Source organism: Cynara cardunculus (genome assembly GCF_001531365.2).
Source record: "Cynara cardunculus var. scolymus isolate 2C chromosome LG 13, CcrdV1, whole genome shotgun sequence".
Lineage (NCBI taxonomy): Eukaryota > Viridiplantae > Streptophyta > Magnoliopsida > Asterales > Asteraceae > Cynara > Cynara cardunculus.
This window is the reverse complement of record NC_037540.1, coordinates 2,481,494-2,493,113: the sequence shown is the minus strand read 5'-3', so window position 1 is coordinate 2,493,113 and position 11,620 is coordinate 2,481,494. Positions and strand designations below refer to the sequence as shown.

General features: G+C 34.9%; 2 protein-coding genes across 2 annotated transcripts; both read left to right on the top strand.

Moving 5' to 3' along the window:
• The first annotated feature begins 1,022 nt into the window (after positions 1–1,022).
• On the top strand, positions 1,023–3,767 carry LOC112524289 (probable zinc transporter 10). The gene is made up of 3 exons (XM_025134059.1): positions 1,023–1,640; positions 1,767–1,916; positions 3,277–3,767. The coding sequence occupies exons 1-3, from the start codon at positions 1,023–1,025 to the stop codon at positions 3,580–3,582; spliced, it is 1,074 nt and encodes a 357-aa protein (XP_024989827.1). The 3' UTR covers positions 3,583–3,767.
• Positions 3,768–4,149: 382 nt separating this feature from the next.
• Positions 4,150–9,732, top strand: LOC112525758 (protein PTST homolog 2, chloroplastic-like). Its single transcript, XM_025136016.1, has 8 exons — positions 4,150–4,757; positions 5,165–5,325; positions 5,861–5,920; positions 6,014–6,204; positions 6,898–7,043; positions 7,121–7,268; positions 8,941–9,009; positions 9,085–9,732. The coding sequence occupies exons 1-8, from the start codon at positions 4,282–4,284 to the stop codon at positions 9,190–9,192; spliced, it is 1,359 nt and encodes a 452-aa protein (XP_024991784.1). The 5' UTR covers positions 4,150–4,281; the 3' UTR covers positions 9,193–9,732.
• The last annotated feature ends 1,888 nt before the right edge of the window (positions 9,733–11,620 follow it).

Below are 11,620 nucleotides of genomic sequence, written 5' to 3'. Positions count from 1 at the left end.
TTTCTATCAGCTACTAACAACTTCGGATTTACGCCTAAGATGTAGTTTTGTGTCTTGTTCAAACGGTTGATTTCATGTGAAAATATATATTTTATTCTCCAAATCGACACAAATTGACTTTGCCAAATCAAATCGTATTGACTTTTTCACATGATAAGAAAACGTGATTTCACGGAATTTTAATCCATCTTAAAGGTACATCCGTCAGGGAAAAGTTATGGGTTGCCAAAGAGTCGTTTATTTCACCATCGCTTAGAGTTGATTTGATTTTGCATTTAGTTGTTGGTTTCTCTATTTAAAATGCTAAGTGTCTTCTCTTCAAGCTTATCAAATTAAGTTGGTGTTTTTTTCTTCTTCTGACTATGGTTGCATACCGGGTCAGTTTATGCATACATTGACCAATCACAAAAACCATGGAGAACAGTCTGAAAAATTCCAATGATGTTGCAGGACTCGAACTAATGATCTGTAGAAAAATTCCCGAAATGATCGAGTTTTATTGTCAATTGAACCAATAAGGGACTGTTAGGTAGTTGCTGAATGGTTTAGTGCAGAACGATTAGGTGGTCAGAGTGATTAAGAAGCTCTTATGATATAATGCAAAATGAAATATAATTGTTTGATAATTTGTTACAATAAAATTAGGGCGCCGGGAGGCTCAGGATGCAAAATCATTCAGAGGATTTTAGAACTATTAAGATGATTTTTTTTTTGTCAAACAAGATTCACCTCTTAATGATTCAAATATTATATCTTAATGAAACTATTATGAGGTAAATAAACAACCCCTAAATTTGTATTTGTTTTCATATAGACATGTAGATTTTTTTTGTCCAATTCAACATTTATTTGTAAATTTGTATTAAAAAAATTATTTATTTTAAATTAACATATTATTAATTCTAATTAGCAACTTGTATATTATTTAATTTATATCTATCACAAGACAAGTGTCTATATATCTGAAAACATCAAGAAGACCAAAGTACAAATCCATAACCACCTGCAACCATCAAGAAGCCATGGCTGCCTGCAACACCACCAAGCTTCTAAACCTCATCTCCATTACCTTCTTCTTCATAGCTTTCTTCTCCACCAAAACCCTAGCTCAATGCGAAGAAGCAACCAACAATGCCTGCAACAACAAATCCAAAGCTCTGCCATTAAAGCTCATCGGCATTGCTACAATCCTCATAACCAGCATCATCGGCGTCTGTCTTCCTCTCATCACCCGTTCGATCCCCGCCCTCAGCCCTGACCGGAGCCTTTTCGTCATCGTTAAAGCTTTTGCCTCCGGCATCATTCTGGCCACCGGATTCATGCATGTCTTGCCGGATTCTTTCGATATGTTGAGGTCCAGTTGCTTGGCTGATAACCCTTGGCATAAGTTTCCGTTTACTGGTTTTGTGGCTATGTTATCTGCTATTTTTACACTTATGGTGGATTCCATGGCTACCAGTATGTATACCAAGAAGAATAACTCCGTCTTCGCTGAAGGTGGTGATCAGGCTGCCGGCCGCAGCGGAGACCATGAGATGGCGGTGGCGAGTAGTGGTCATGGACACCATCATAGCCACCACCATGGTGCTCAAAAGGGACCAATTGGTTCACAATTACTACGTTATCGCGTTGTTGCCATGGTTAGTCTTCTACTCAATAATAGATTCAAAATTTTGTTTTGATTTCGAAGTTTTGGAAGTTCTTAATTGGATGTAAATATATATATATATATATATATATGTATGTATGTATGTATGTATGTATAGGTGATGGAGCTTGGAATAGTGGTTCACTCAGTTGTAATTGGACTGGGTGTTGGAGCTTCAAACGACATCTGCGTCATCAAACCATTGATTGCAGCTCTTTGTTTCCATCAAATGTTTGAAGGCATGGGTCTTGGTGGTTGCATCCTACAGGTATAGAGATTATATTAGATTAGAGTTTCATATTAGTTGTACTTGATCATTTTAAACTTGAAATCATGTAAGATAAGACTGTTTTCATGAGACACGTGAGACAACATTTTTACACTGTGAAACCTTCACAATGTTTTTGCCGTGAAGGTTCGACTTTCTTTTAACTTCACAACATTTTGTTGTGAACTTTCAGGTGTAAAAATGTTGCCTCACGAAGACAGACTAATCTCACGTGAATCCAGCCCTACAAACACATACTCACACACACTCATATATATATATATATATATATATATATATATATATACTCACACAAACTTACCAAAGGGTCTTTGGCCTAGCGGTATCGTAGCCCTTGACCTTTTAGGAGGTTAGGGGTTCAAACCTCATCATAAATAAGGAGGGTGTGTGAGTTTATTTGTTGCATTTGCCGTATATAAATATTATATACTTAAAAAAAATCATATATATATATATATATATATATATAAGTTAGACTTGATCTTTTTACTTTATATATGTTGAATTCTACATTTTATGATTCACATCGTCTCTTTTAAAAAGTAATATAAGAGGGTTTGAAATATTCTCACATATAATATAAGCATACATTTATCACTCTAAGAATGCAATTTGTACTTGTCTAGGTGGGCCTCACCTATCTTGCATACCCCTTTAGACATTTTGGGATTGTCGTTACAACAAAATTGGGTTTATAGGACACTTAAAATGTTTAAGCATTCTAATAACTTATTTCATAGAACTTAAGTTTATATGATCAAATTATAAAGCGTCATATCAAAAAATATCACAATAGGTTTATGACGCTTATAAAATAAAGTATCGTATTAGTTATTTTATAGGACACTATTTTAAAAAACTCATATAAATACAAGTGTTTGATAAAAAGATGGATTCATAAGACATCTAAAAAATGTCCTATAAAATGATTAAAACGATACTTTTTTTAAAAGCATCTTAAAAAACTTGTTAAAACGAATAAAAATGTATTATAAATCTATTGTAACACTTTTTGATATGAAGTTTTATGGTTGGTCCTATATGCCGAAGTCCTATAAAGTACGTTATTAAGACGCTTAAAAATTTTAAACTTCCTATAAACTCAGTTTTGTTGTAGTGTGTGTCCATCTGTCTAGCCTCAATTGAAGGGGCATGTTAGAGTTCCATGTTGGCTGGACTTGAACCATTTATTTTCCAATATATATTAGAACCTTCGTTTTCTTCTCAAATGCTCTTTTCGAGAGCAATCTAATATGATGACACATATTCTTATAAATGTCATTTGAATGATTATTATAATTGCATTTGGGTAACAATATTTGGTTTAATGAACTTGCAGGCTGAATACAAGATGATGAAGAAAGCAATGTTGGTGTTTTTCTTTTCGATAACGACTCCGTTTGGGATTGCGTTAGGGATCGGGTTAGCAAAGACGTACAAGGAGAACAGCCCAAGCGCGTTGATCACCGTGGGATTACTCAACGCTTCTTCCGCTGGTCTCCTAATCTACATGGCTATGGTGGATCTTCTTGCGGCTGATTTTATGGGTCCGAAACTTCAAGGGAGTATTAAGCTTCAACTTAAAGCGTTCTCGGCGGTCTTGCTAGGCGCCGGGGGGATGTCTGTAATGGCCAAATGGGCTTAAAAACCAACAACTTAACCATCAAAATCCAATTGATTCTTCATTTAGGTTTTGAAACTCTTATGTCGTGATGTATCTAAGTTTAATTGTTGTCCCTATCGTTTTGTATAACTCCATGCCACGATATTAATTGTTGCTTCTTTGACGTTAAACTTAACAATCAATGTGTATGTGATCGTTTTGTTTTATGCAAATTCCGGGATTTATTGATATGTCTTGTATTATTTAGACAAAAAGTTGATCACTGACAACTCTAACCGGTCTCATACGGAACACGTTTCCAAGGACACCCATGTGAAGGAACATTTTTTGGCTCATCCAACGGCTAAGACGCGAACCATTAAATTTGTACCCTACTTTAAAATACTTTTAGAAGAAACTAAAATAAAAACATATACTTTTTTTTAACTCATTTCCTAAATTTTAAGGGTGGCTACCGTTATCAAATTCAAAGGTATTCCCAAAGTACAGACGTTTACTCCACGTTGTATCAACCATTAAATTTGTACTCGACTCATCCCGTTTTTGTATTGTTCGTTGCTTCAGACACCCTTCTTTCTTCACGTTTTCCGATCCTCCCTCCATCGCCTTCTTTCTCCATCCTTCTTGTAAGAAACCATAATCTTTACTTCACTGCAAATGCGGAATCTTGGTCCAAATTTTTACCCACACATCCCAACTGCTCGATGAAATGCCTGAACAATGGTGTCATCTATCGCCTCCTCAACTGTGCATCACTTAATTTCCCCTGTGGTTTCTATTCTTGGGTTGGGATCTAATTTCAAGATTAGGCCCCGAGTTTCGTTCTTGTCGGTGAAAAAGGACTGCGTTTTAGGGTATAAAGAGTTGAAAGAAACAATAACAAGAAGTGGGGTTTCCTTTGAGGGGTATTTCAATAGTGAAGCAGAGTTGGTTTTAGAGAGAGAAATCTTGGTGTTCATGAAGAATTCGAGGAACCCAAATGAGTTCCCAACCAAGAAAGAACTACTGGATGCTGGGAGACTTGACTTAGTGAATGCCATCACCAAGACAGGTGGTTGGCTGGCTTTGGGTTGGGATTCTTCTGATGATGAAAATGATTTGGAGAGCAATGATTTTAATGATCTGAGGGAGTTACATACAAGGGTTGAAAGTTATCAACAAAGACATGAAGCTGCTTCACCCTCTGGTAGACCACTGTAAGATTCTTCTTTTCGAATTTGTAATCCACTAATACAAGTTCTTCATTTGGGGTTGTTTGATAAAAGATTCAATGGTAGACAGAAGAAAATTGGTGTTCATAATTTGATAAAAGATTCAATGGTATATTGAACCTTATTGCAAGCATTAGAAATTGAATGCCATTCCCAATGATTTCTGTTTCTTGAATAAAGATTGATGATATATGTGAAAAATGTAGTGGGTAACAAAATCAAGAACATAGAAATCATTCTTGTTCTAATCAACTGTACATTGTTTCTTTCCTTCAATATCTTCATGTAGAAAATAGAGTCCACAAAGTTGTACTTTCAACTGTTTTAAATGCTTCTGTTTAAAGTTCCACAAATTGGGTTTAAATTGAGTTAAAACAATTCTTTTTGATTAGTGAAATGGAAGCAGATGATGAAGATAAAGGAGTAGAAGGTATACTGAGTAGATTGAAGAAACATAGGAGATTGTCATTTGACCTTTGTATGGAGAAAAACATATATGCTTCAAGTAAAGACAACGGTTGTCTCTCAGATTTTCACATGTCAACTGATGTGGGTGAGTTATTATTGTTAATATTCTGTTAATCGAAGATTTACTGTTCGTATATCGCAATTTGTTTTGGTTTTTGTTCATTTCCAACCCATAAGGCATTGAGTTAGGGGCTCTTTGGTTGGTTTTTCATTAACTCCTGTATTAATAAAGCTGTCTCTGTGGATTATCTGTCTGTATAGATGGAGAAGGTTTTAGAGAGTTTTTCATAGATGGAAGGAGAATGTTTTTTAATTGGGAGGGGCAGGTTTGGGAAAAAAAACCTTGGTTTTCTGCATAAAGCTCCCCCCTAGAAGCTTACTGAATAAGTCATTTTCTATATCATTAAGCAAATACCAAACAGTCATGTATAGCTAACCGAATAAGCTGTTAACAAACAGACCCTTATCTCAATATGGAGATTAAGCTGCATCTTAACCCATGCAGCTGATGTGTATTTTACTGTGTATTAAGCTTCTGCTTATGAACAAATTGAGAAATTTTGGTTTCAGTTTGATGGTTTATGTCTTTTTCTAGTAATGAATTTTGGTGAATATCTCAGGTAAATCAACTGCACAAGGAACTTGGACAATTCCAAGAAGGCACTTCTCAGATTTTCAAGGTTTTTTTTGTGATTTTGTAGCCAATAAAATTTTAAATTACGTCTTTTTCACCAATATGCTTGCCAATATTGGTTGATTTGGTTCAAATTCAGCTGCAGAGATTGATTATGGAAAAGAGGACTCAACGGCTAAAATGCTAGCTATACAGCGTGATTCGCAACTCCAAGAGAGACATCAGGAGATAAACCCAGATCAGATAAGATCTCGACTTCAAGACATGCAACTTGAGCTCTCCTCCGCCCTTCGCTCATTGCGATCCAAAAGTCAGACACTTAACTCAGAGGTCAGTAAACTTCCACCTTTTATCTTCCATAATCATGCCTTTAAGCAGTTGAATTCGATACTATCAACATTGTTCTTTTTCCGACTTCACTTGAAATTACGGTTTTGTATTAAGGAACTTCAGTTTTGTAATGCCCCATAGCTCAAAGCAGCAGACTAGCCCAATAACCTCCAAATGAGATTAGAATCATGGTGGAAGTTATTGGTAGCCCACAACTTTGAACCTATAAGCTTGCAAATCTACTTTTCTATCTACATGGGACGGGTTGTTACATCAGATCTATGTACATCTTATGGCCTGTTTGTTAGCAGCTTAATGGGACACTTAGTTTATTCGCTCAACTATATAGTATTGTTTGGTAGTGGCTTAATGATACAAAATGTGGTTTATTCAGTAAGATTTTACGGAGGAGCTTCATGCAGAAAACCAAGTTTTTTTTCAAACCTGCCCCTCACAGTTAAAAAACATGCTCCTTCCGTCCATGAAAAAACCCTCCCAAACAGAAACCTTCACAATCTATACAGACAGATTAATCCACATTGACAACTTTATCCATACAAGACATAATGGAAAACCAATCAAACAACCCTTACCCTCCCCGCACCCCATCTCAGGTGGGATGTACCGGGTTTGTTTGGTTTGATTTGGTTTTTCTTACTTGTGACCAAACTTTGTTCATCAAATCTTCACCAGGTTCTTGAAAGCAGTTCGAGTGAGTTGCAGCAGCTTTCCGATGCATGGGAATTCCAAGAAAACGAACATATGAAGGCCGAGGATAAGTTGAGATCTATACGCGCAAAACTAGCAGTGTTTGAAGGAAAGATTGCACTATCAGTAATGTATGCTTTTCTCTTTAGTTTATCCATTTGGTTTCAGTGATACAAATCATTCATTCACATAGTCTGTATGGTTTCAGTGATACACAGAAATTAGTTGTGGAGAAGCAAAGGAGAATCGATAGTGCACGTAGAACTTTGCAGCTTCTTCGTACCACCAGCATATTTTGGACTCATTCAGCCTTGGAAGTGATCTTAGTTGGATCCTTTGATGGTTGGACGTCTCAGGTTCTCCCTCTCTTAAATTTTTTGGAATTCTTTTAAAGAATATACAAAATAATTATTCCAAAATATGATATGCATCATCATCCTCATTTTTCAGATGTTACTCTTTGAGGTAGAGATCAAGTCTGCGTACATCATACCCCAGTTGCCAGGACCCACCTGTGGGCTCTGTGTGGGATATATATATATATATATATATATATATATAGAGAGAGAGAGAGAGAGAGAGATAGAGAGGAGGTTTCAAATACAAACCATGCCATTGTTACAAACTATACAAACCAGTCAATTGACATATTTATGGAAATGATGAGTATTTATTCATTATGATCTGGATATTTATTGAAGATGATTAAAGTTCATTAATTATGATCAACGTTTTATATTAGGAAACAATCTATATATTTATGAAACTACATTTCATCAAACCAGATGGACGGTTGAGATTGGTTTGTATAGTTTGTAACTATGTGTTGGTTTGTATAATTACCCACCTCTCTCTCTCTCTCTGAGTATATATGTGTGTGTGTATATGTATATGTATATGTGTGTATATATATATGTATATGTATATGTATATATATAGAGGAGCGATCAAATGCAAACCACCCATATTTGTACAAACCGTGCAAACCACCCTTATCCGTCGATTTTATTGTTTAATTTAATGATTTTGTTTCATGAAATTGTTTCATATAATACTTTTCTAGATGAAGTTATTTCATATATGGCTATGAAATTTTAATGAAATTGTTTCATATATTTCTTTAAAATTTATATTATGAAGATGATAATATTCATGATTAACAGCCTCTACAATAAAAATGATTAATTAACCTCTCATAATTACAAAAAAAATGAAAAATTATGATTAATTGAATGAGGTTTGTACGGTTTGTACAAATAACATGGTTTGCAAAGTAAACCTCCTCTATATAGATATGTATATATATATATATGTATATGTATATGTATATGTATATGTATATGTATATGTATATGTATATGTATATGTATATGTATATGTATATGTATATGTATATGTATATGTATATGTATATGTATATGTATATGTATATGTATATAGGGTTAGGATCAGGAGAAAATTGCAAAAAACTGAACAACTGAGGATTATCTGGTAACCATTCATCTATACAGTTTGCACATGTGCATGCAAGTAATTTGTCCGGTATGCACATGTGCATAACATGCATACATGCATAGAAACCAAGAAACAACTTCAATTACTTGTATGCACATGTGTATATCCTTCAAATGAACGGTTACCAGGGTGTTCTTCGGTTTTTCATTTTTTGGAGGTTTTCCCCCGAACCTCCCTCTATTTCTCTCTATACACAAGAAGAAGAAGCTGTGTTTTGCTATGATGAGGAGGGTAAGAAGGGATCTCCATCCTTGGATCAATCCTAAATTGAAGATCAACACTAATGTGGTGCACTGAAATGCACCAGCTCACTTCCCTAAGCGCAATTCAGGGGTGGGTGTGAGATTAAAAGTGATCAAGGATTCATATTCCTTCTTACGCTTCTCACCTTAACTCCTATTCTCACACTATCCTTCGTCTATATATATATATATATATATATATACACGTATATATAAGCCTGTGATCACTTAATTATGATTTTAAGAAGTTTATATGATGATGATATTGCAGATAAAGATGGAGAAAACAAAGACAGGAATTTTCTCTGCTTCTCTGAAGTTGTATCCAGGAAGATATGAGGTAGGATAGCTTCTTGTTTGGATCACAAAAATAAATCAACAATTGTTTGGATAAATTAGGGTTATTGTTTTGTAGATTAAATTCATCGTTGACGGGATTTGGAGAGTTGATCCGTTGCTCCCGATCATTCACAACAATGGGTACGAGAACAACAGTCTTATTGTCCATGAACGGTCTGCATAGCATAGTATAACAAAGCACAGCTTCTTCTTCTTGTGTACAGGTTTTTCATTCTTTTAACCCACAATCATATACCTTCGATTCATATATTCATTTCACTTTTCTGCTTTCTATGTCTTGAATACGGGGAAAAAGAATTGTGGCTGAACAAAACGCTCAGTAACGCGCAGATATGACATATAACAAAACAGAATTAAGAAACTTGTCAGATATCAAAAACCATCAAAAAGTGATTGGATACGCGACCACGTACCAAACAAACACGAGAATTTAGTACTGAGCTCATGCAAGTAATCGTATAGACTTAAGCATCACGTCATAGAGACATGTCCAACAAATGACGGACATAATTCCCACCGGTTGCTGGGTTATGATAGCACAAGCACAACGGAAATTTAAAAATGTGTAACTCAAATCAAGAACCAATCGAAGCAGCGTAGATGATTTGTTATAAAAGGTACGTTTCATGATGTCTCTAAATCAAACAAGTAACAACAAGCAACATCTTGTCGTCTCCATGGTACCGTGCGAACCTCTCGAATCCTTTCAAGTTATATGTAGAAGAGGAGAAGCCTCTTTTTCAGTTTTGCTAGATAGAGGTGTATACGAATGCCAGTAGTAGGTTACTCAAGCTTGTCTCGAAATAGTAATACCAGGCTCGAACTCGAGCCGGAATGACTTTTTCAATGTAGGGCTTGAGCTCGACAAATTTGGGTTATCATTATACTTGATAAGCTCGTTTATGAGCTCAAATTCGAGATCAATAACTAGTTTATTGGCTCGAGTTTGATATTATATTTTGATTATACGACCTGTAAACATGTTTGACTTGTAGCGTGTATGCTTGAATGGCTCGACTCGGTTTGAAAAATTAATCAAGCCTTTGAATGAGCCGAGCCGAATATTGGTGTTATGAAGTCAAATGATGATATTATATTATGATCACATGAGAAACACTTATGTCGATGATGATGACATCATCTACAATGTCTTTTTCTAATCATAATTTAGTACTTATAATTATCAGATGATTTACTTTTTGGCAATATCGCTAAAAAACAAATCCACCAAATTTGGTCACGAGGGTTTGCAGAAATATCCAGATTTGGTCTCTTCCTGTAACAATCGTTAAATGAGAGACGTTATCGTTTATTTTATCGATTTTTATATCTTTTACCCAGTCAAAATTTATTTTATGATTTTGGTTCTTCTGGTTTTTCCGTTTTACTAAGTTGAAGAGTTTAATTGTTTGATTTCAAAAGGTTTAAAGATTTATTTGTTTAAGAAAATAGTTTAGAGACGAACTGTTTGGTTTGTTTTTTATCAAGTCATGTCTGGATTAATTTGTCTGCATATATTGTGAATGTTTTTGTTCAAGGGTTTTTTTCATATATTGAAAGAACGTGTTTTTTAAGCGGGATGAACAAGTTTGGAAAAAAAACTTGACTTTCTGCAAAAAGTTCCCCCTATAATCTTACTGAATAAGCCACTTTATATATCGCTCTTACTAAACAGTCATGTATAACTTACTGAATAAGCTTTGAGTCTCATCAAACTGCTAACAAACAGACGTTTAATTACTCAAAATGTGATAGTTCGTTGGGTTTTTTTTTTTTTAACTTTTCCTTAAAAAAATGTACAGTCTACCACTTGAAATTAAATATAAAATTGATATTTTAATAATGTATTTAATATTAAATTATTAGAGTCGATGTACCTTGTTTTCTAAAAAAAAAATGTGGACTTGCCTATATTGATTTTGACTTGTAAATGGTGTGGGGCATCAAAAAACCCAAAGTTGACTTGTATTGTATACCACTTGAATCATCATGCACCATATGTTCCAAACTAAATGGTCCAAGAAACCTCACCACTTCAATCATGCAACATACTTCCAAACTTGTTATATATACATATGCTCCAATAAAGGTTTCTCTTTTTCAAAAAGATGATATATACATACATATACATATATATATATATATATATATATATGAATTAGTTTAAATGAGAACACCTTCATTTTATGAAAACGTGAGAACATTTTTTTATCATAGACAATCACATGCGATACTAAATCAGAGACCCGGACAATTTTCGATGCGATCTTGGTTGCGGGCCAAGTCGCCCTTACACAACTAAATCCCCTCACAAGTATTATCACATGTGATAAGGGTGTTGTTAATATGATATTATAATCCATCAAGACCATCACATGTGATGTTAAATCATAGACGCAGGCAACCTTTGGTTCGGCCTAAGTCGTAGAACATGTCGTCTGCACATCACAGGGTCCCCTCACGCGTATTATCACATGTGATAAGGGTGTTCTCGTTCTCTTGTAAAATGGATATGTTCTCGTTTGAACCTCCACCCCTCTCTCTCTCTCTCTCTCTCTCTCTCTCTCTCTATATATATATATATATATATA

Bases quoted from the DNA above. Each gene is read 5' to 3' on its own strand.
- LOC112524289 (XM_025134059.1), top strand. From the start codon at position 1,023: ATGGCTGCCTGCAACACCACCAAGCTTCTAAACCTCATCTCCATTACC. The intron at 1,641-1,766 runs GTTAGTCTTCTA...ATGTATGTATAG, and splicing joins GTTATCGCGTTGTTGCCATG to GTGATGGAGCTTGGAATAGT. The intron at 1,917-3,276 runs GTATAGAGATTA...ATGAACTTGCAG, and splicing joins TTGGTGGTTGCATCCTACAG to GCTGAATACAAGATGATGAA.
- LOC112525758 (XM_025136016.1), top strand. From the start codon at position 4,282: ATGGTGTCATCTATCGCCTCCTCAACTGTGCATCACTTAATTTCCCCT. The intron at 5,921-6,013 runs GTTTTTTTTGTG...GTTCAAATTCAG, and splicing joins GCACTTCTCAGATTTTCAAG to CTGCAGAGATTGATTATGGA. The intron at 9,010-9,084 runs GTAGGATAGCTT...ATTGTTTTGTAG, and splicing joins TGTATCCAGGAAGATATGAG to ATTAAATTCATCGTTGACGG.